At 42.5% G+C, this 22,189-nt stretch overlaps 1 protein-coding gene across 2 annotated transcripts in view; it reads right to left on the reverse strand.

The window, feature by feature from the left end:
- The window catches only part of ppp2r2ba (protein phosphatase 2, regulatory subunit B, beta a), a 50,519-nt gene that overhangs the window by 12,728 nt on the left and 15,602 nt on the right, over positions 1 to 22,189 (reverse strand). The window contains exons 1-3 of one of the 2 annotated variants that reach the window (XM_061049004.1): positions 12,029 to 12,913; positions 4,567 to 4,664; positions 753 to 918 (exon numbers count right to left, since the gene is read on the reverse strand). In XM_061049004.1, coding sequence (XP_060904987.1) covers positions 753 to 918; positions 4,567 to 4,664; positions 12,029 to 12,098 — 334 coding nt within the window. In that variant the 5' untranslated portion in view covers positions 12,099 to 12,913. Of the gene's footprint in view, positions 1 to 752; positions 919 to 4,566; positions 4,665 to 12,028; positions 12,914 to 22,189 lie in introns of those variants that run through there. The other variant, XM_061049003.1, reaches the window with a different exon arrangement.

Raw genomic sequence — 22,189 nt, forward strand, 5'->3', positions numbered from 1 at the left:
GTGTGTTTTTCAATCTGCATCACACAGACACCAGTTACATCCCGTCTCCTCGCTCTACTGAAGGGGATGGCGGCGGCAGTCAGGTTGTTTTTTTTCTTCTTTTAATTTCCGCTGTGAATATTGGTGTCAGAGCAGCGAGGCCATCGCCACAGGAATCTCCACCATCTGCTCCAGCCACCGCTAGCACTTCTGTAGCAGCCCATGCATGAAGCCGGCAATCTGCAAGACGTCTTTCTGCTGATGTGTGTGTGTGTGTGTGTCAGTGTGTGTGTGTGTGTGTGTGTCAGTGTGTGTGTGTGTGTGTGTGTGTGTGTGTGTGTGTGTGTCAGTGTGTGTGTCAGTGTGTGTGTGTGTGTGTGTGTGTGTGTGTGTGTCAGTGTGTGTGTGTGTGTGTGTGTGTGTGTGTGTGTGTGTGTGTGTGTGTGTGTGTGTCAGTGTGTGTGTGTGTGTGTCAGTGTGTGTGTGTGTGTCAGTGTGTGATGGTTGAACACACTTTGATATATGTATGTGTGCTCCTGTTGTGGAAGCCATGCATGAATTTTTAAATCTGAAATGTGTCTGCTGGTGGCACTGAAGCCGAACACCAATAAATAAACACAAAAGTCAAAAAGACATTTACATGTAATACAACATGTGTACATCAGTTGTAAAGATTGATTGATTGAAAATGCCCACATTTAAAAATGTTTGTATGACAGTTTCATGGTTTATTTGCCCTGCAGAACCAGGCTCTCCTTAGATAATGTACTCACCGTTGGTGGAAAGCAGGAAGTAGGCGGCGTTCTGCTGAGGAAGCCATTTGATCTTGTTGATCTTCTCCTCGATCTCCAAACTCTTCAGGTAGTCGAACTCGGGCTCGTGGCTCTGAAATGTGCTGTAAACATTGTACTCCCCTCGACGTTGGGGCTGACTCTTACTCTGAAAGATAAGGAGAGAGGGAGAAACGTGGTAAGTGAATGACCTGTTTGCCATGAACTCCATAAGATTCAACTCTTCAGAACATATTTGTGACAACACGTTGAATAATTCAGTAAAAATCAATGCTAGTGTAAATGTTTGTTCAATACCTAAATGTACCCTCAGTAGCTTAACTCGTTCCTCATGCCAGGACTGACCCGGGGAAAACTGCTTTTAGCGTTAGTGTTGCAAACTCCTGGAACGTTTTGTAAAATTGAGCACTTTTGTCACTTTTGGACACTTTAGAACTATTCTTCTTAACCGCCCAATACCTGAATGTAACTGTTTTATTTGATTTTAATTGTTGACTCATCATTGTAGTTGTTCAGGCTTTTAATTATTTTAAGTTTATATATTTTATTGTTCTTACTGCTTTTATTCATTTCATTTCCTGCCTTAACTCATTTTGTTTGTCGCCCTCAATGATAACTTAAATAAAGGTTGATGATGAAATTCGCCATGCTAGAAGCAGGAATTTAGAGTGTTTGTTTCCTGTCAAGGGATGGTCCAGATCATAGACTGTATATGCTAGGGGTTGCATCACTTCACGTTGTTTATTTTTTTAAGTTGACAGTCATGTTTTAACAGTCGAATCGACTAGCCGCTTATGAAGTTTGTCAATAAAACTACTGAAGAAGGGAATGCTTTTCAACCAGCAGAAATATGAATCTGTGAATGCATCAACTGCTAGTACCAGACATTCAACACATAAAGAAACAGCAGGTCGCAACAGCTGCAGTAAAGTAGACAACAATAACACGTGTGCTACAACTCCCATATAAGTGCAAAGTCACTCTTGGAAAATAAAAAAACTCAGATAAACAGAGTTTTTGCCAACTCACTGTCACAGTTCTGCTTAGTCACAGTTTTAGATTTTATATCCTGATAAGTAATTAGTCGACATCAGGCATAAAGCTGTAAGGTTGACGAATCCGTACAACCCCTAGTATACAGTATACAAATGGACAGCTCGCCTCAGCCTCTTCTTGTTGAACAGAATGAAGCCAAAGTATCCCTGACTTGATGGGAATTTGCAACCAGAGTCTGCGCAGTAGGGATCTGCTGAAAGAGCCGTATTGATGTTGGTATTGACATCTTCAGCTAACTAAACGCACATTTAACGTACAGACAAAATGGTAAAATTCACGTAGGTTGGTATAGTCCACAGCTGACCAGATTCTTGTGTCAGTTTGAAGCAGACACTCAGTTATTGAAGTTCTGTGACTCTTGTGTTTTTTACATTTTCTCTTGCTGTTCTGCTAAAGTGTCAATCATGACATTTTATTCAGTTTCTAACAAATCAAAACAAAACTTCTCAGAAATTAGCTACTTGAACACAAAATAACGTGATAATAACTTTCATGACCAAACCAGGTTTAAGGAAAATTGACTTTTGATTTTAAAGTTTGACCCATGTCCTAACTGTTAACATGAGCCGTTTTCACATGCACTCCGGATAATATCTAGATATTTACAGGAGGACTTCTCCGGAGATTCTCCCGACCTAGCCGTTCACCTATGCTCCTCACAGCGGGGGACTTTCCCTGTGAGACGGACGGGGGGGGGGGGGGGGGATTTCCCGTCATAAGATGTGACGTAAATAAACAACGCGGAAGTAGCGGCCGAAGCAACAGAGTGCGCGATGTTATAATGACAATATTTGCCTTTATATCAATGCTATGTGTAATTCAATGGAATGACAGCATTGGATTACACTACTCCGTAGAGCTAACAACATTGTGAAAGATGATACCCACCCGTATCACCATCTGTTCTCTCTGTTAGCCTCTGGGAGGCGCTACAGAGCACTAAAGGCTCGCACCTCCAGACTGAAGGACAGTTTTTATCCAAGAGCCATCACTGAACTGAACAAAATCAAACACTGACCCACCATGGGACAAATAGTGCAATACTGCCTCGACCTGCTTTGTTTACACATTTACTTATAAACTAATGATGACTGTGTGTGTGTGGTTGTGTGTGTGTTTGGATATTTTTACTGTACTTGTGTAGGTATATATATATACACATGTGTGTATATGTATGTATTTGTTTTTATTCTATATATTTACATATTTTTTATATTTCAGGTATGGCACAGTAAATTTCGTTGTATTCTTGTGCAATGACAATAAAGTCTATTCTATTCTATTCTAGTCTATCCACAAAGGAGTTGAGAACAACATACTGATGAACAGAAAACTTAATGCAGCCATTTAATTACAGGCACGGAGATCATAGTGGTCGCGTGCAGACACTCTATGAACCGTGCAGCAGAATATAAACGTCACTCCCCCTCCTCTGGGTCAAACTGAATTCTCAGCCCACTAGGGGTCTGGCTGGAGAAACTCCAGCTGAAGTCTGAGTGAAAAGTTTGGCTGTTTGCGTTCACACATACTCTGGGTAATCTCCTGAGTTTTTCAGGAGATTTCCGTATGTGTGAAAAGGGCCAGTCAGCAGGGGGAGCTCTACATATTTGAATATTTTGGCCTCACTTGAGGCGGGTCTTTAGCTTACCATTCTTTATACAATCTATGTCTAGACTAAAATCTATATTAAAAGTACGCAGCAGGTGAACTAATTTAGACTTTCATTGATCCCAGATATTAACACTTGATGTTGTGTCATGACTTCGTACTTCGGCTTTTTAAATCTACAGCAGATAACGTAACATGAAACCTCAGTTTTCCTTCTGGTTTGGGACCTTTTAGCCAACAGTAGAATGCTACCATGCAACATTGAAGATGATGAATATTCAAGATTCAAAAAACTTTATTGTCTATCACATTATGATATAAAATGACCTTTTGTTGAGGCTCAACATGAAAACATACAAACATTCACACTAACACTCACATTAGGTCATAAATAGCTAAAAGTACCCTAAATAGGTAAAAACACATGCACAGCATTTAAAAAACATTGCTTATTTAGCCTTGTTGGAATAAAAGAGTTTCTGTAAGTTCTCTTTTTCACCAGTGGAACTCTAAAACGACTGCCTGAGGGGAGCAGCTGAAACGAGTGGTGAAGGGGGGGTGAAGGGTCCTGAGTGATGCAGACTGTCTATAGTCTATACAGACTATAGTAAACATTATACTTGCTCAGCATGTTAGCATAATCACTGTGTGCTTATAAGCATGATGTAGTTAGCATTTAGTTCACAGCACCACTGTGCCAAGCTAAGCCTCTCAGAGGAGCTAGCATCCCATGCTGTCTCGTAAAGATAACGTAACAGAGAGATGTCTGCTGTATGGAGCACCTCTGTTCTGGCACCTCATTACATCTACAGCCTATATAATAATAATAAAACATATTTGTCTGTAGCTAAGAACAGATGTGTGTCATTTGAAACCTTGGCATCTTTACTGGAATTCAGAATCTGTGGTTTTAAACAATGCTTCTCTGTGTAACATGTTTAAACTGATTCTTTGTGGAGCTAGATGTGATTGTAAAATATTTACTGCTAAATTTCCATCAAACAATTTCATTAATTACACTCCCTTTTCTTTGTAGTTATCTAAAATCAACCTGAGTTTTTTTTTCAAGGCTGTGAAATCCTCTCAGCGGAAAGGGCAGCATAATCAGTGTTGCATTGTTGGCATTTCTTACCTCCTGCTCCCTCTGGAAGACAACCACTCTGCCTCCTTTATCCCCGGTGGCCAACAGCTCCCCCGATGAGTTAAACTCCACCGTTGAGATAATGTCAGCTGCAACACAGGAAGCAGAAAATGTCAGCATGGATGTGCACAAAGCTGTCAAGGTATCAGTCGGACAAAACGAAAGCTCTTTTCAGACATGTCAGAGGAAGGGAAGAGAAGGGAAATCTCATGATAAATTAGCATAGTATGCTCCAGCACAGATATATGGGTCAGGAGAAGCGACTGCATGAGTCACTGCATGATATCAAACTAATTGTGTCAGTGAAGTGAGACAATCTGTGTCATTTAATAGCTTTTTTAAGAGACTCTGCGGCAACAATAATAATGCCATCGCCCTCTCTCCTCCTGGCTGTAGGACCCCGTGCTGCTCTGTGGCCCTGCTGCTCCTTCATTAAAAAACACAGTTGTAGCCCTGCAGACCATGCTGCAGATATGTATTTAGATGTTCAACTTCAACTCTCTGCAGTGCATCAACAGGATACATCAGTAAAATACAATCACTCACAAATATTCTTCCTTTTCTGGATTGTCTCGGTGTCTCTTCATAGCTGCCCTAAAAGTAAATAACAGACACCTACCCTTAAGGTAGCTTTTCCTCTCCTGCTCAAACACATACATCTGCATGGATTTAGGAGAGGCTAATGGTGACTGTAATTAATACACAGCCCGAGGCAAAAAGGCACAGCATAATGTCTGTCACACACACACACACTATGCAAAAACACACACACTACAGGAGAGGCTATCCCTCTGTTTAACAGTGACAATAATATTGGGCAAAGAGAGAGAGAGAGCTTGTTGTTTTGTACCCCCGACGCCCTCTGTGGACCTGCTACTGGCAGAGCGCTGAACAGGAGAGGGGAATGTTGCTATGGAGACCGTTTCCATCTCTAGCGGCAGTCGGAGGGGTGTATGTGTGTGTGTGCCAATAGCTCTCAGACTTTAGTTGCTGATGCTAGCTGTAATTCAGCAGACAGAGAGAGTGCTGCAATAGAGTGAAAACCTGCTCCTGCATCTGGGGGAGTGTGTGCAGTTCAATGCAGCAGCAGCACACAACTTTAGACAATAGAGTCCCTCTAGACTCTTCTTCCTCACATAAAGCTGCTGTGCGTTGTGGAAATGACTAAGCGGCATGTGTCTGTGTGTGTGTGTGTGTGTGTGTGTCCTCGCCTTGTTTCATTGCATTGTTTCACAAAAGCAACATTCAGGAGAGACACCAGAGGGATTCTTGCAGCCTTGTGTTGATAATGGTGTGAGGTGGGGAGGGGGGGGATCCTAATCACATTGGAATCTGGAAGCTAATAATGTTTCACAGACAAGACGCACTCTGACCTAATTACATCCTGGGAGAACCCCACACTGACACACCTTTTAGCTGTCACATACACGCTAACACATTCACACAAAAATCCAGCACAGGAGTTATTATAGCTTTTCTGTATTTGCATGAATCAGCTTTGTGCATGCACAGAGATTTCTTGAAAACCCTAAGCACACTCACAAACACACATCACACCACACACAACTTGCACAATAGTGTCTTCCCCAACACAATCAGACAAGTCACTGGTGTGAATCCAACGGAATCGCCTTAGAGGTCAGCTTCCTCAAATCAAAGCTTTTCTCTCTTTTTGCTCTCCCTCTTTTCCCCTCTCTCTCCCCCTTCTTCCCTCATCATCATCACATTAAGTCACTGAGGAGAAACAGTAATTGATGGGTGCCATTTAAACGAGTTTACACACGGATACATCCTTCAATCATCTCAGTGAATAAAGAACGGGGGAGAGCTGGCGATGCAAAAACGGAGTTACATGATGGAATGCTTCCTTAAATGAGTTTTTTTCATGCAAATGTATTCAAAACCTGATGAGACGATCTATTCTGCCACTGATGGGCTTGTCTTTGAATGCCAGTATACTGTAGAGTTATTTGAGATAAAAAAAATAATGATATTATAGGGAACAAATTGATTAGCAGCTGAGTCGCAGAAGGGGCGGAGCTTCTGGGATGTTTTCAGTCAGTTCTGATTTTAAAACATCAGAAGGTTCAAAGGTGGACTGGATTTAACAGCAGCCTGATGACTCTGTTAATCAAATGTGTACTTACACACACTCTCCCTTTCTTGTCCAACACACACACACAGCTTCATCAGCAGACCATAACGAGATGAAGATCATAAATCCTGTGGTCAGCCAGCTCTGACGCAGACAGGTCAGCAGCTTCTTGATGTATCGCTCAAGATAACACACATCCATCACCGGGAATTACACACAGGCCTGCTGGGATGTGTGTGTATGTGTGTGTGTATTGCAGTATGTATGCCTGAAAGAAAACAAGCATGTGCTCTGCGCTCATGTGTTTCTATTCACTCTGAACCTTAGTAACCCCCCCCTCCTTTAGCGAACAATATAGGATCATCAGTCCAGCTGATTGAATGGAAACATAGATATGCATTGATTCTGGAATGAAAACGCTGCACGATGAAGCCAGGAACGCAGGCAGGGGCGGGGAGTGTATTGAATGTATTTATAGGCGCCCCAGCATGGAACATCTATCAAGCACAACACAGAGAGGGCCACTAAAAAGAAACAAGAAGGGGGGGGGGGGGAGTCTGTACAGGGAGAATTGTTGCTCTAAGTAGGTCAATAAAAGATTGTACAAAGAGTCTCCTTGAGCAAAGGCTATACGACCAAAAATAGGAGCACCAATGGCTAACCTTCTAGACAACATGTAATCCTGTCAGGGGGCGAGAAAGAGACAAAACAAACCATACTAAAAGGCTTGATCCTGTGGCACTGCCGGGATTGTGTAAGGCAGACAGCCCCAAAATGGTGTGGAAAGCAAGTTGCATAAGTGCTGGCAGTGGTTCCAGGTAGTAGAGAGGGATGTTAGGAACATGGTGTGGTGTAGACACTTTGTTAGCGGTGGACATTCAGGACAGAGGATTACTGCACTTGTGCTGAGCTGCCTGCGTCAAAGGATCAAGCTGGGGGGACAAATCAGGTCTTTCCTCACACACTGTCAATATAATCAACAGAATCTAGCATGAACACTTTTCTCCATGTCTTTAACAATAACAAGCACATGGAAAATTACAAATTATGTTAAATCAGATCGCCTTGTGCTCAAAAAGGCAACTGATTATGTCTTCATTTCCACACCAGCAACAATGGAGATCAATCAGAATTTTAAATACTCCCTCCTAGCTGCTGGTCTGGTACCCTTGATTAAGGCTTTATTAGGCTTTATTAGCCTTCACACAAAGCAGCAGAGCACAATGCGGCTCTCTACATCTGAAGAGCACGACTCGTTGTAAGATCTGGAGTGAACAAGCTAATTAACCTGGTTTCTGCAGGATCAGCCCCTTGAGAGTGAAACAGAGTGTGTGTGTGCATGTCTCTGTATGTGCCTGTGTGTGCGTTCTTTTCTGTATCCCCACACTCCAGGGAGTTTAAGGGTGAAATGGGCGAGACGTGTTACTGCTTCACTCCTCACACTTCATTAACACTTTGCCGTGGCACACATCTGACTGCAGACAAAACACAGGACAGGACCGGGAAACAAGAGGGAGGAAAAAGAAGTGGGGGAAAAGTGGTGAAATCAGAGATCGATTTCTGCTTGCACTAACATGAAATACCAAGCGGGATGATTCCAAAATGCTTGTTATTTGGTATTCTCTTAGAAATTGAAGATGTAGGAGGGGGGATGGTGGGGGAAGCGGGGGCGCGTAGAATTATAATCCAGCAACAACAAAACAAAAGCCGCCTCTTTCTCTCGACTGGCTGTCTGTCTGTCGGTGCTGCTTTTGGTGCAATCCCTTTCATGTTCCTGTTTTCAAGGCTGGAGTGAATCAAAGATGAGATGGTGTCTGTACAGACTGAAATCCTTCTTCTACAGCGACCTTATCACCAAAAAAACATGAAAGACTCAGAGAGACGTTCCTTCCTAGAGAGGACACGGGAATTAGCTATCAAAACTTACAAATGTAGCCCATTATGAAGTCCCAGAAAGGTCAAACACTGCTTGGCCTTCAGGCTAACGTTGCACCCAATGACTCACATACAGAACATCTATCACAGCAGCACTTCACATAACTACCCAAGAAGAAGTCGGGGGGGAAAAATAGGAATTTATTTGTAATCGTCCTACAGTAGCAGCTCCGCCCGATTTCTTGAATAAATTCTCATTAAAATTTCATGGAGCTGCAGACTTAATAAGAAGCTAATCAGGGGATGAAAGCAGCTGCTGAATAAGGAGTGTGACTCGCCCCAACTTCACAGCTTGCTATTAAGCACCAAACCCCCCCCAGACAATATCCTTCTCTTGCTATGCGGCGAGGTGGGGGCTCAGCGTTTTGAGTGTTTCATGGTGAATAATGGATGGGACCTGCGGGTACGGTGGGCTAAGTCTTTTTTAGTGCTGGGGTCCTAAAGTGTGGCCCCGGGCCGTTTGACTTGGCTCAGACTCAGCTCTCATCAGCAGCTTGCAATAAAGGCCTGCATCAGTATTCAGTGGGGGGCTGGAGGGGTCACATCACACCCAAGCTTGTAGTCACATCAGACAGACATGTACGCAGCAGAGAGAGAGAGAGAGAGATGAAAGAGGGGGTGGTGGAGAGAGAGAGGAAACAGGATTACATGTCCTACCAATAGATCTGTTGGTCATTGTTCTGGTGGCTAAATTGTAAAGGAGCAGAAATCAATACAACAGCAGACATTAGGTGAGGTCCCGCATCACAGTGTGGGAGCTATGTACACACAGTGTGGTGTTCTGCTATTTGATGATTTCATTCATTATGGAACCAGTGAAGGTGCATATCAGGAAACATTACTGTGGCCCATGTTGTAGAAATGTAACAGTCCATTGCTTCAACATACAATCAGTGCAGTTAGACACGACACATCCATTGTTGCAGTAAGCAATGTATCATCTGGTGGTATGGGATGCAAATCAGACACTAGACAACAAGATTGATAAAACATAATATATAACAGAAAAGGGATGACCAGCAAAGTGTTACTTACAATTTATGTACATTATGCACATGTACCCACACCAGGTCAATGTGCCCAGACCCACTGAGGTGTGGGATTGGTGCAAGCCAAAGGTCAGAGCTATAGTGACATCATTAAAATGTGACATCATTAAAGTGTCCTGCTGCTGTGGTCAAGCACGGCCTGAGGGGAATCCCAACAAGGGACCTGTGTGTGTGTGTGTGTGTGTGTGTGTGTGTGTGTGTGTGTGTGTGTGTGTGTGTGTGTGTGTGTGTGTGTGTGTGTGGGCCTGATGGAAGATGTGCACTTTGCTGAATTTACGAGGACCAGCGATGGACCCAGACACAGACCTGTGTGATCTTTGGCTGCAGACTGGCTTCACACCACTTACGAGACAAGGATTCAGGGAATAGATGGGCAAACACTGACACACACAGACACAAACACACTCAGTCATGATATATGAGCTGTGACGATCACTCATAAATTAAAGCCATAAAAAATAACAAAAGTAGCCCCCCTCTCGTCTGAAAGCGCAGATGTGCAGCAGAGCAGACAGACACATTTACACCCTGTGTGACTCTCTGCACTCTCTCTCTCTCTTGATCCAGTGAATATGACAGAGAGTCTCAGAGTGAAACAGAGAGAGAGAGAAGCTGCAAGACACAAGATCCCCTCCTGTTTTTTATCTCAGCACACATCAAACAAAGATATCCATCACTCCCACCCCCACTCCTTCACTTCTCGCTCTGAACCAGCCTGTGTGTGTTTAGGAGTGACAGCAAATCATCTGTAAGTGCGGGAGTGGAACGAATGATGATGCTGTAGTACGTTTAAATGAAAAAAGGGGGGGACAGCCTTCTGAGTCTTGACTTAGTCTCTCTACAACCTGTTTTGGCTTCAGTAACATAGCTGTTGGAAAATGGAGGAAGCTGCTGGCTCTGACCCACCCTGCAGGCACATACCCTCCAACAACCTATAGTTTCCATCTATTTGTTAAAGTATTGTTTCAACACTCATATTTCACATGGTTTTGTCCTGTTTTTCTATTTTAGAATATTATGCTAAGTGGAGGCTGAAATAATGTGAATAATAGTGAAATATTAAAAGAATGGAGCTGTAGAGAATATAATTCTGACTGAATATTTGAAACAATAAGACCATTTATGTATAAAATAGAATCCTTAATCAGGATGGAAAAATACTTCTAAAAAAAGCACATAATATTTCATCAAATTATTTTAGTAAAAGACGTGTTTGAAATGTGATTTGGTATATTTAGAGCGGATGTCTCGTGCTACATTACAGCATCACATAATGGGATTATGGTTCGTGTGTGTATAAAACAAATCAGTTCTAACTGCTGCAATGAAAAGCCCTCGGTAGTTTTATTGTCTCTCTGATATCAGCACAGCAGTAAACGTCCATAACCGATCTGCATAATCACTGAATGGAGACCCCAAGCTGGTAATGAGATTAATGGAGGCTTCCACCTGTAAATCAATGCTTTATGTTGATCAATGAGCTAAGCAGCTTGCTGAGGACAGGTGCAACTGATTGGTGGAGCATTGGGGAACTATTAAGCATCAAACAGTTAACAGGCTGATAATCAAGAGGGTGATGTGTGTGTGGTCAGTGAGGAGGAAACACACATGTGCAGGAGGCTGCAGTGAAGAACAGCTATTGTTAAGAGTTCTAGTTATGAGTGTGTACAGTAAATATACACTGTGTGTGAGTATATGTGATGTGTGTGTGCGTGTGTGTGTGTGTGTGTGTGTGTGTGTGTTCTAGAGAGAGGGAGAGATAAACCGAGGATTCCTCTTAAAATGAGGACATCTTCTCAGTCTGAGTAATTATTCCAGCAGACTCCTCTCCCCTCTCTCATTATTAATGTATCATTTCTACTGCATCACATGTTCTCTATAGACTGTAAAGAAGCTTTTATTCCACTGCTGCCTTTAATACAGATTAAATCCCTGATTCCCATCAGTCAGGATTGCCATCCCGAAATAGCAGGTATGATGGGAAGCCACCTCGTCATCCTCTACTATTGACACCAGGCGCCCTGCTGCCTCCATGTTTATGACAAATGGCCAGAATATTCCTCCTCTGGCCCTGTGACATCTTTAACTGTGCCTGACGAGATTAAATGTGCATTCATATACCTTTATGGTGACCTAATCATCATCATAAAGCCTTTTAGGAGGATTTTTATATCACATTCATAAAAGAACAGTAAACCATGTTTTCAATGATATCTACTTTAAAGCATTTTTTATTTATTTTGCATGCTTTATAAAATCCAATGCAGTGACTTGTGTTTTGTCTGTGATATAGGCATGCCTCTAGCTACAGCCTCAAGTTATTTTTCTCAACCCTTTTTTTTTTTTTTTTTTTACTCATCATCGATTTAAATACCTTCGGTTGCATAGTTGTGGTCACGAAGGAAGCTGTTGTTAATTTTCCGGGTGTCACTCTCCTCCTCCATTGATAAATCGGCTTCTTCGGAATCCTAAACGCGGCAGACCTGCTCCCATCCTGCCCGGTACCGTCAGCAGGCGGGCTGTGGGACCAGCGGGGGGCCTGTCATGGCTCCAGATCTCCGATGGAAGCAACACAATCCCGATCAAATACCTGCTATGATGATGATGGTGATGATGATGATAGGTCCTGTCCACACCTCAGAACGCATCCAAAACCCGCACAGTCCGCGGCGCAGTGACAGTGCCGAATCCAACAGGGAAATCAATCGCCTCTAATGATGCGCGCAATAGCTCCTCGATCTGTTTTCCAAAGAATTCTTCCAAAAAATATCTAAGAAATATTCAAATAAACTCGTATCAAATGTTGTTCTTGCTGGCTCTGAACCTGCTGCAGCGCACCGTTAATCTCTTTGGCAGGATTGGAGTTTAGGCAGGCTAGATTTGCCCCCTCCCAGTGCCGGCGGGGCGGGTGGGATTATGCGTCAACAAGCTTGCTCCGATCACTTCTGTGTTTCCGTGTCAGATTCTCCTCTCCAGAGTTGGATACCTTCGCCTTTTCTGTCTCCAGATCTTGCAGGGCTCTCCTCTCTCTCTGTCTTCATTCATTCACTTGCCGGCGCCTGTGTGATACCTAAGCTGACTCACTGCGCAGAGCTCCACTGTAGTTACGCACCGCGCTGCTGCTGCTTCTGCGCTTCAGTAAAAGCAGGGCCCCTCCCATGCTGCCGCCTGCCTGGCTCTTAAAAAAAAAAACACGAGCAGCAAATGTGACGCTCTCTCGAACCACCAGCAGCAGCACAAGACAAGGAGTTTAAACTCTGTCTGCCCACAGCTTGATGACCACCAGAGAGGCTTGTGCGTGCAAAGTCGACAGCTGCCGTATGGTCTAGTAGCAGGTTGCCTCTTAAGCCTGCCATCACCATCACCATTCCTGCATGCTGCTGCAGAGGCATCTATGCATTTAGCAGTGAGACTATACTCTCCTTTTCTGGACAAGTATACCAGTATAAGACAACAGAGGGTTTTATAACTTGTGGTATAGGAAGAACATGACATTACATATGGCTTTGCAAACACTTGAAAGAGGACATAAAGTTCAGATTAAGAGAAATCCAGACGGAAAGAGGAGGAGGAAGGATGAGTCGAGAGAGCGACAAAGAGGAGCAGAAAAGAGGGCAGAAGAAAATGAAAAACCCAGACGCTGATTAATTAGATTAGTAGGGCCGCCGTCTGCACCTCTTTCAGGGAAAGATCTCATTTCCATGCTGAGCTTAATAACACAACACACACAACCAGCAATCTTCTTCTGGTCAAAGTCTTTGATGTGTGTGTGTGTGTGTGTGTGTGTGTGTGTGTGTGTGTGTGTGTGTGTGTGTGTGTGTGTGTGTGTGTGTGCATCCCTGCCCTTATCTACTCACTTTACCCTAAATCTCCTCAGCTCCACAAAGGGACTGGGTATCTCCCCTGCGCGAGAATCAACACACACACACACACACACACACACACACACACACACACACACACACACACACACACAGCATCAGCAGCAATAAAGAGATGGTGGAGCCCCCTCTCCTAAACGCATTAGCTCTCTAATCCATGCAACCATTTGCACACCCAATCCTCTGCTCCTGTACTAATGGGGATCTGGCTGTGAGAGTGGCATGCTGCTCATACCATAAAAAAAAAGCAGGGGCCTTCCTACACATGCTATTTTACACACCCCATCACCCTCCAACCTTCATCTCCATCGGAATACATTACAGGGCGGTAGCCACGCGGGGGGATAATGAAGACTGCTGGAGCGGTCGTCGAGGGCCCGCGATTCACATGCTTCCATATTTACAGTCATCTGCTCCCCTAATGAAATCTGCTCTGAAACTCTGCCATCCTTGACCCCGGCTGAGTAGTCGGCGGTGGTTCCACTCTCTATCAATATTTAAACAGGGTCTGCGAGCACAAAAGAAACACAGAGACTTGGGCTAAGTTACAGCTGAGCAGCAAGAACGAAATGAAATTGATATGGAATCAGTGAAAGAAACAATGGGTTTAGCAGAATGAAGCTGCATGGAGCAGAGGTTCAGGTTTGTCAGGAGGTGAGGGGGGGATGCAGACAGATGAAGGGGACAGGGTTGGCACTTCTATTTGACTGTATAATGAAGGAATAAGTGGAAGCTGCTGCATGGAGCCAGAGCTTGGGATCAATGCTTACCCACTAATGACATTCACCATCTCCCTGCCTGCCCCAAACTCAATCCATGTGTATATAAGCCAATTTTCTCTTCCATTATCCCCCCTTCTACTTTTCCCCCTTTTCTCCTGCTTTGTCAAAAAGGCCCAAAATAGTCCGGTGGAAAGAAACTCAACAGCATTTTTTTTTTTTAATTTTTGCTGTGCAGCTTTCTATCTCAGCCCATTCTGTCCAATGAGTGTGCTTCTACTTGAGGGTTTCTGCCTAACAATATTTTACTCCACCACCTTAAAATAATAGTTTCAAAACAAGTTAAAAGAACAACAACTTTCAACAGGCAGTGTCTCTCCCATGTCCACAGATGTGCCCAGGTTGCATGCTTATAGCTCAATGTAAGTTTTGTAGCGCTTTCCTGCACTAGCCTGTTAGCTAGTACTGGTACTGTTTGATACAACGGCTGAGACTAAGAGACAGAAGAGGACGAAGATGTGTGAAGCTAAGAAGAGAAAAAGAGAGTGACCGAGCAGGAAGCCAGACATAAAGCAACAATCGGAAGGCAGAGTGTTCATCCCTGCAGATATCATTCGGGCTTTAGATGCTAGCAAAGCCATATTTGCAGAAATTCTGGTAATATTAGTGTACCTTGTCAGTTGAATATTGGCTTTTCATAACAGTGCAGTTTGACTCAGAGACCTTCAGGGGGTGCCAAAGGGCACCAAACTGAATTCCTATATATTGTTGATTTTAAAGATAGTAGTTCTTTCCACTGTTGCCAAAGTCGTGGTGGATTAATGTTGCACTTTTCTAAAGTCAACTGAGTTCACTTTTGTTGCGGTTCGGTGTTACTGAAACCAAAATGTATTGGTCTTGAAGCAACAACCCTCTTACTGTCTGGAATTGCTCGAATCACACAGGACCTCAAATATGTATCCAAATATGTTCAAACACTTTACAGCCTTTACACACGGGCACTAAAAAAGCACAAAATCTAATATTTCACTCTGAGTTTATCCAGACTTTGTGTCAGCCAGCCCCCAATTGAAATTTCTGCAAAAAGTCAGGATTGTGTGAACTGGCAGATACTATGAATTCAGCACAGGCCAGCGGGCGGAGTGATGATGTTTAGTGTCCACTGCATGACGGGACAATGTCTGTGCATGTAATGAAGCTGCATGCTTCATTTCTCTTGCTTCATGTAGTATTTTCCAATCTTTCATTTATACTGTGAATATGTCCTTTTGCACGTAGCATTAATATAAAGGTAAGAACTGTCTTCATAGCTTGGGACTCCATGTGGTACACCACGTTGATGTGTCCATTCACTATATGTGAACATCCCTCCCCCATCCGACAAGGAAAACTTCACGCTGTGAGGAGAGCAACTCATGAAGATTTCAGGGGTTCTCCTGAAATGTTCCAGAAGTGCATTATGTGAAAATGGCTTCCTGAAAAAGCGTAAAGTTTCTGCCCCCCCTTGTCTCACTTAACGCTCCCTCCTCTACCTCCAGCCTCGTTTCTCCTCTGCTTCCTCACTTCTCTTGCTCATTACTCCCCATCTCCCACCTGGCTGGGTAAGAGACCAGTGACAGCGCATCTAACCCAGCTGCCGTGTGTCAGGCTTGCAGGAAATGCTCGGGGGGCCCTGGGAATTGAAGAGCGTGTCCTCGATTCTCCTCGATCGTACGGACAAAGTGAGTTAAATTAGGCCTGAGCAGCCCAAACATAGGGACACAATCACACAGCCATGATATTTTAGTCATGCCCAATTGCTTTCCTTGATGTGTGGTAATTGTTTGACCTGGGGAGGCCCGCATAGGGCTACAGGCGGCAAAGACGCTGTCTGCATACCAAGCACCATACATGTACACGTGTACACAGTAGTATAGATATTTGACCACAGCAGAACAATTCTACTCCCTTGCTGCAGTTCTTCATGTATCAAGAGTGCAATGAAAGACGTATTGACTTTACAGAAAATGTTTGATTCTTTCATTCTGGAAAATCCACCAAATATGAGATTACAATAAATCAAAACAAAATATATTCAATAACCAATACTGGTAATCACATTTTAAGATTGATTTAGTATTATTCACAGAAAAGAGAGAAATGGAAAACTTATCATTGAGCTAAAAATTGGATGAATGAGTAAGAGATAAATTATAAATGAAATAGAAGATTTGAGTAATTGAGTCCACTTTTGTCCCAAACATCAGTTCTGTGTTCTTGAAAACAGGATTTCCTCCAAATATTAGATTAAAGAAACCAAAAAATGAACTTTTTTAAGTGGGTCAGGGCAGCCATGATCAGGAGTTGATTTTAGGCTGAATGAAGAAATTTTAAGGTAAGAAAACCAGACAAGGTCTATATGTTAAACTTTGTCTTTACTTGTTTTCTGTATCTAGAAACAAGTCAAAAGTACAAACATAACGTCCTCTTCTTCAAGTTTCACAATATCTGTAAACGGCAGCACGCTGGATATGAGAAATAGTTTCTTACAGAATGCAATGTATTGTGCTTGAAAATATCTCTACTGTCTGTACTGCTTGTTGATAATTAACCAGATATTAATATTTATTTGTAAATACACCATGAAGGACCTGATAAATGAAGGGCTTGTCCCATTAAGGCAGAAATATTATGATTGAGTCCACAGTCTTAACAATGCTAACATGATGAGTTTCAGCAGGTATTATGACCACCAGCATGTTAGCATGCTAACATTGGTACAGAAATAACAGTACAGGAAGTGTTGATGGGAATTTCCAAATATTTGAACATAAATATTTCATAAACAAAGACACAGTCTTGTTTTACTGGTTAAAGTTACAGGTTCACTCATCTTGGTGCCCATTGGTTATCGTCTGACGACAATACAGCTCTAGAAGCGTTTGACAAATGTTCAATGGTCTAGCAAGCGGTTAGCAGTATGGGACTTCAAGCTAAGACTGACTTTTCTGTGCTTTGCCTTTGATCACAATATGATGAATTACTTGAGAAGTGAGAAAAGAGTCAGAATTGAGAGATGACTTCAAGAGCGGATTATAAACTGAACTTAAATGCAAATATCTGTTTATAGACTTTAAAGTTAAAGAGGACATATTATCCCCTTTTCCACCTTTTCAAACAGTCCCCTGTGGTCTAAATGGCTCCGTTTTGGTGTGTGTGTCTCTTTAAATGCAATGAGCCCCCCTGAGTTTTCCCAATAGACATCACTCCTCTATAGCGAGAATAAAAATGGCCGACCTGCGCAAAGGTTTTGCTCTAGGCTGGGGGTGGAGGGGATTTTTTTTTTTTTACCAGAATCCCACTGTGACATCACAAGGAGAGCAGATTTGAAACAGAGCATTTTTCTCTGTGTTGTAAGACTTATGCAGACCACAAACAAAGGACTGGATGGGTTTATTTCACATTTTGTGAGTCAGTAGACACTCAGGTTACCAAATATACTGTATGTTCAAAAACACTGTACAAGTGGATTTTTCCTAAAATGTCCCCTTTAAAAATTGGCCGCGACTAGATTGCATATTGCATTACGACTGATGTGCTCAACCTTTTTTGCTCTCCACATGGACCGTTTACACAGCCATGCGGAAAGATGATGACAACTATCTAGCTACAAATACAAACCAGAAACACTAGATGTGATACATCTTAAAGCCTCAATGGTTTAAATGTCATAGAGGAAACAATTAATTTATTTATTCACTTATTATTTATTATTTGATTAAACGGTGGATTGGCCAATTGTCCAACTTTGCTGTTTGCGGAGCTATGCTGCATGAGAGCTAATGATTAGGCAGTGTGATGAAGCATTACATTTTGTTGATCTACATGTCTACTTATGATATGTAGCCAAATCTTTTGATATGGGCACAATAATACAAACGTCAACATCATTTGGGACAGGAGGGATATTAATAAAAGCCCTTTCTTTAACTTATTTCCACAAAGCTGAAGCAACATTTTCAAATATAGCCTATCATGTCATCAGGGCTATAACTGTCCCCGTTGTTATCTCCTCCATGTTAGTAAACAAATCAGGATGATCATCATTCAGTGGCCTGAGATTCTCCCTCCAAACATTCATTGTCTTCCATTAGCCATGCATCCCACCCTGGCATTAAGAGCAGCTAAACACACGGGGTAATAGGATTGGCCCCGGCAGTCCATCTGTCAGGGGACAGAGCAGCAGCAAACCCCGGGGACGCAGCACCCTGGCCTGGATACACCTGCTTAGTCTGCCCCGGTCTTTTTCTCTTAGATATTTATACAGTGTTTAAACAAAACCACTGTGAGGGTAAAACACGTCCGGTCGAGTGTGTAAATGCCATAAGGAGTGAGTAAAAACAGGGAGAAATACACGCTCTGTTTGAACTTTACAACCTCCTGTCTTTACATATTATAACACACAGCTTCAGAGAGTACAGATGGAGATACATGTCTGTAGCTGGGGAGTGAATGGGAGTGTGAGGCAGGGTGGGGGAGGAAAAACAGAGGAGGAGGGCAGAGGGTCTGGGCGAGTGAATGAGAAAAAAGATAAAAAGATGAATGTATAGTTTTGGTAGGGGGCATTAAATCAAGCCTAGAGGCTGTCCCTAAATCAGCCGGCTTTACTCTTGGTGTCATTCCAATTACATCGGGATGAGACTAATGCTCCACTGCTCCGAGACTTCAAGACCTGCACGATTGGATTTTCTGTTTCCCCCCTGACTCTGCTTTCCCCTCCCCTCCCCCACACCTCCCCAACCCGACCCAACCCCTCCCTCTACCTCCCCTGATAATGAATTAATTGAAAAGAATGCATGTTCAATGATTAGCTCAGGATGATGCATGTTGGAGGAAAATTAATCAAGTAAAATGATTTAGTTTGTAGAAATTCTGACTAGACCCGAGGGTGAACAGACGACCCACAAGAAGGTATAAAAAACACACACAAATACACACACACACACCTGCAGCTTTCTTTTACAGAATAAGAATGATTTAAACAGTATATTGACGTGCATGTTATAGCTTTGTGTTAAAGAAGCGAGCACAGTGTGGATCTAAACGTGTTTTCAGAATATACAGTGTGGGTCTTGCTGGGAGAAAATGACGCCACTTAACAGAAAATCATTGCATTGTACCTCTCTGGTTGCTAGGGAACAGCAAATTGAACTGGCATTGCAATGCAGCACAACAGCTGTCAACATAATTGGACAATTAAGATCTTAAAATGTCATTATTTTACTCATATTCATCTCAATAATGGTGCAGGCGCGTCCCAACACGTTTGCTACCAGTTGGGTTAATGGGCCGAACATGAGGAGTTCATGTTGGGAGTGACGCTGGGTTTCATTAAGGGAAATGATCAGTGATGCATTACGGGTGAGGATACAAAGCACGGTGGTGTTCATGTCTCTCATCCACAGTTGAGTATTCTATATTTATCCTGAAGCACTTTCCTCTCTGTGGACAGATGACGGGGCTGCGAGTAGAAAGTAGGTTAAGCAGGTTAGTGAGTGACTACAAAGCCACCTCCCCATATATGAGCAGGGAGTCATGTACAGCTTATGTTCAGCACTGCGGACAGCTCCTCGCCGAGCAGACGCTGAGGCAAACAAAAAACGCCTCGCAAGTGGGTTAAAGGGGAAAATCCATCCTGATTTCCTCAAACGAGTTCTTAATGCGGGTTAGATTTGAACAAGACACCGAGAACATTTGTTAGAATGATGTCATCAAATTAACCTTTTAACTAATAACAATAATAACAAACAGGACCAGTCATGATCATCTTAATGCAATGTAAATGATTTGATGTGTTCATAGGTTTGAGCCCTATGCACTATAAAATAATGAAGACGTGATATAATACATTGTTCAATACTCAGGATGTCAGTTGCTAACACTCTGTTCTCCAGCTAAGTTAGCATGCTAATAACAACAACACTAATGCTAATATGACTTTTACTTGTTCTGCACTTTGGACGTGAGACAAAGTGTTAAAGACCCATGAAATAGCTCAGGGACTTAGCACTTCATCTCAAGAGGGGGGGGTGAGTGTACAGATTTTTGGTAAACATGAACGGGGAGCGTGAATAGGTAACAGAGATTTTAATCTGAATAAAGTAAACACTTTGATCATCAGCTTGTGGGGCTGGATGAAAAGTCTGGGGATTCCTCGTCTGGTGCCAACAAATATCTGAGCCACATTTCAAACAGCCAGCTTTGCTTTCTGATGATTTCAGCATGACTAGAAACAAAACCTCAAATAAATCAGTTGAGGTGTTGAATTTGGTGGTAATTATTCACCTTTTCTTGTTTTTACATTTTACTGAACATACACCAAAATGTGATAGTATCAACTTTATGACAAACAGCATTTTTTAACAAATCATTCAACACATAATGTTAGCACAGAATGTCCTTTACCAGTGATATTCATCAGAAGGAGAAAGTCTATTTAAACAGGCTGAGTGTTGCTCATAGGAGCAGCAGCAGCCAAGAAAAAGGTCTGACTCCACATCTGAACCCCCCCCCCCCCCTCCCCTTTCCTCCCTCAGTTTGCCAGAGAGACTTCAGTCATGATCCAACCAGCCCCATGTGACAGGAGAACATGTTTTCATTGCACCTCGGCTCAAGACCCCTACACACACACACACACACACACACACACACACACACACACACACAAAACACACAACTTTATTACAATAGTCCTCACACGCACTCAGTCAACAACAAAGACAAACACATGCGAGCGTGTCACACTTAGAGGCTGTAATCTCCAGGAAAATCCCATTTGGCAGAGCAGCTGCCAGCGTGGATCACAGATAGTCTGTAGTCGCGGTGCCCACAGGGTGGCAAGCTGTCCATTTCATCAGCCACACACACACACTTACACACATACACGTTTGAAGATGAGCTTAAGGTGGGATCAGGCCCCACCACTGTGCTGATAGATTCATGCCACTTGTTTTAATGGAAACATGTCTATTGGCTCAAACAGCCAGTTTCTCATTTGAACAGGGCTTAATTTTTATTGCTCACTATTGATCCGTAACGAGGGATTTTTGTTGCACTGCGGCCTCAGGGACTCAACATATCTGACGTACAAGTGTGAGGGGACAAGCTGGCCAAAGTGGTCCGTCCATCTGTCTGCTTGTCCTGCTGGACGTCTGTCAAAAACACTTTCTTCTGCAGTTTTTTTCTTAACAGTACATTAGACATAGCAAAGTAAATCTATCTATCTATCTCTATATCTATCTATCTATCTATCTATCTCTATATATCTATCTATATATATCTATGTCTATATATCTCTATATATCTATCTATATATATCTATCTCTATATATCTCTATATATCTATCTCTATATATCTCTATATATATATCTCTATATATCTATCTATCCTTACATGGTAAATAGCAGGTTATAATAAAGCGGGCCTGAGCAACCTGCCTTCAGCAGTAATAGATCTAATCTTAGAGCACCACCATGTGGTGAAAGAAAGTATTGCATGATATTGAAGTATTGAACAGTCAACATAGTGAACAAAATGCATGAAAAACACAAGTTAACCTGTTTCATCATTCCATGATTTACATTAACTTGTTAATGCTTAACATAACATAACTGTGTGTGTTCTGTATATCAGGTAATATAGGCGTCTCACAGATCAAATATAGAGACTAAGGAGAGACCATTGCACTGTGCACACATACGGACACAGGCACAAATAATTGCAGCTAAAGAAAATGTAAGTGACCCTGTGTCTGTTTCAGATAAAAATTAGATTAGTCCAGGCATTGTCATTTTAGACAAACTAGTGGGAAATACACCATATAATATTCAACAGTTACATATAACATAGTCAAATACTTTTTATTATATATCCTTCTCTTTACTTGTTGAAGCGTG

This window comes from Labrus mixtus, chromosome 10 (genome assembly GCF_963584025.1).
Source record: "Labrus mixtus chromosome 10, fLabMix1.1, whole genome shotgun sequence".
In the NCBI taxonomy this organism is placed as follows: Eukaryota; Metazoa; Chordata; class Actinopteri; order Labriformes; family Labridae; genus Labrus; species Labrus mixtus.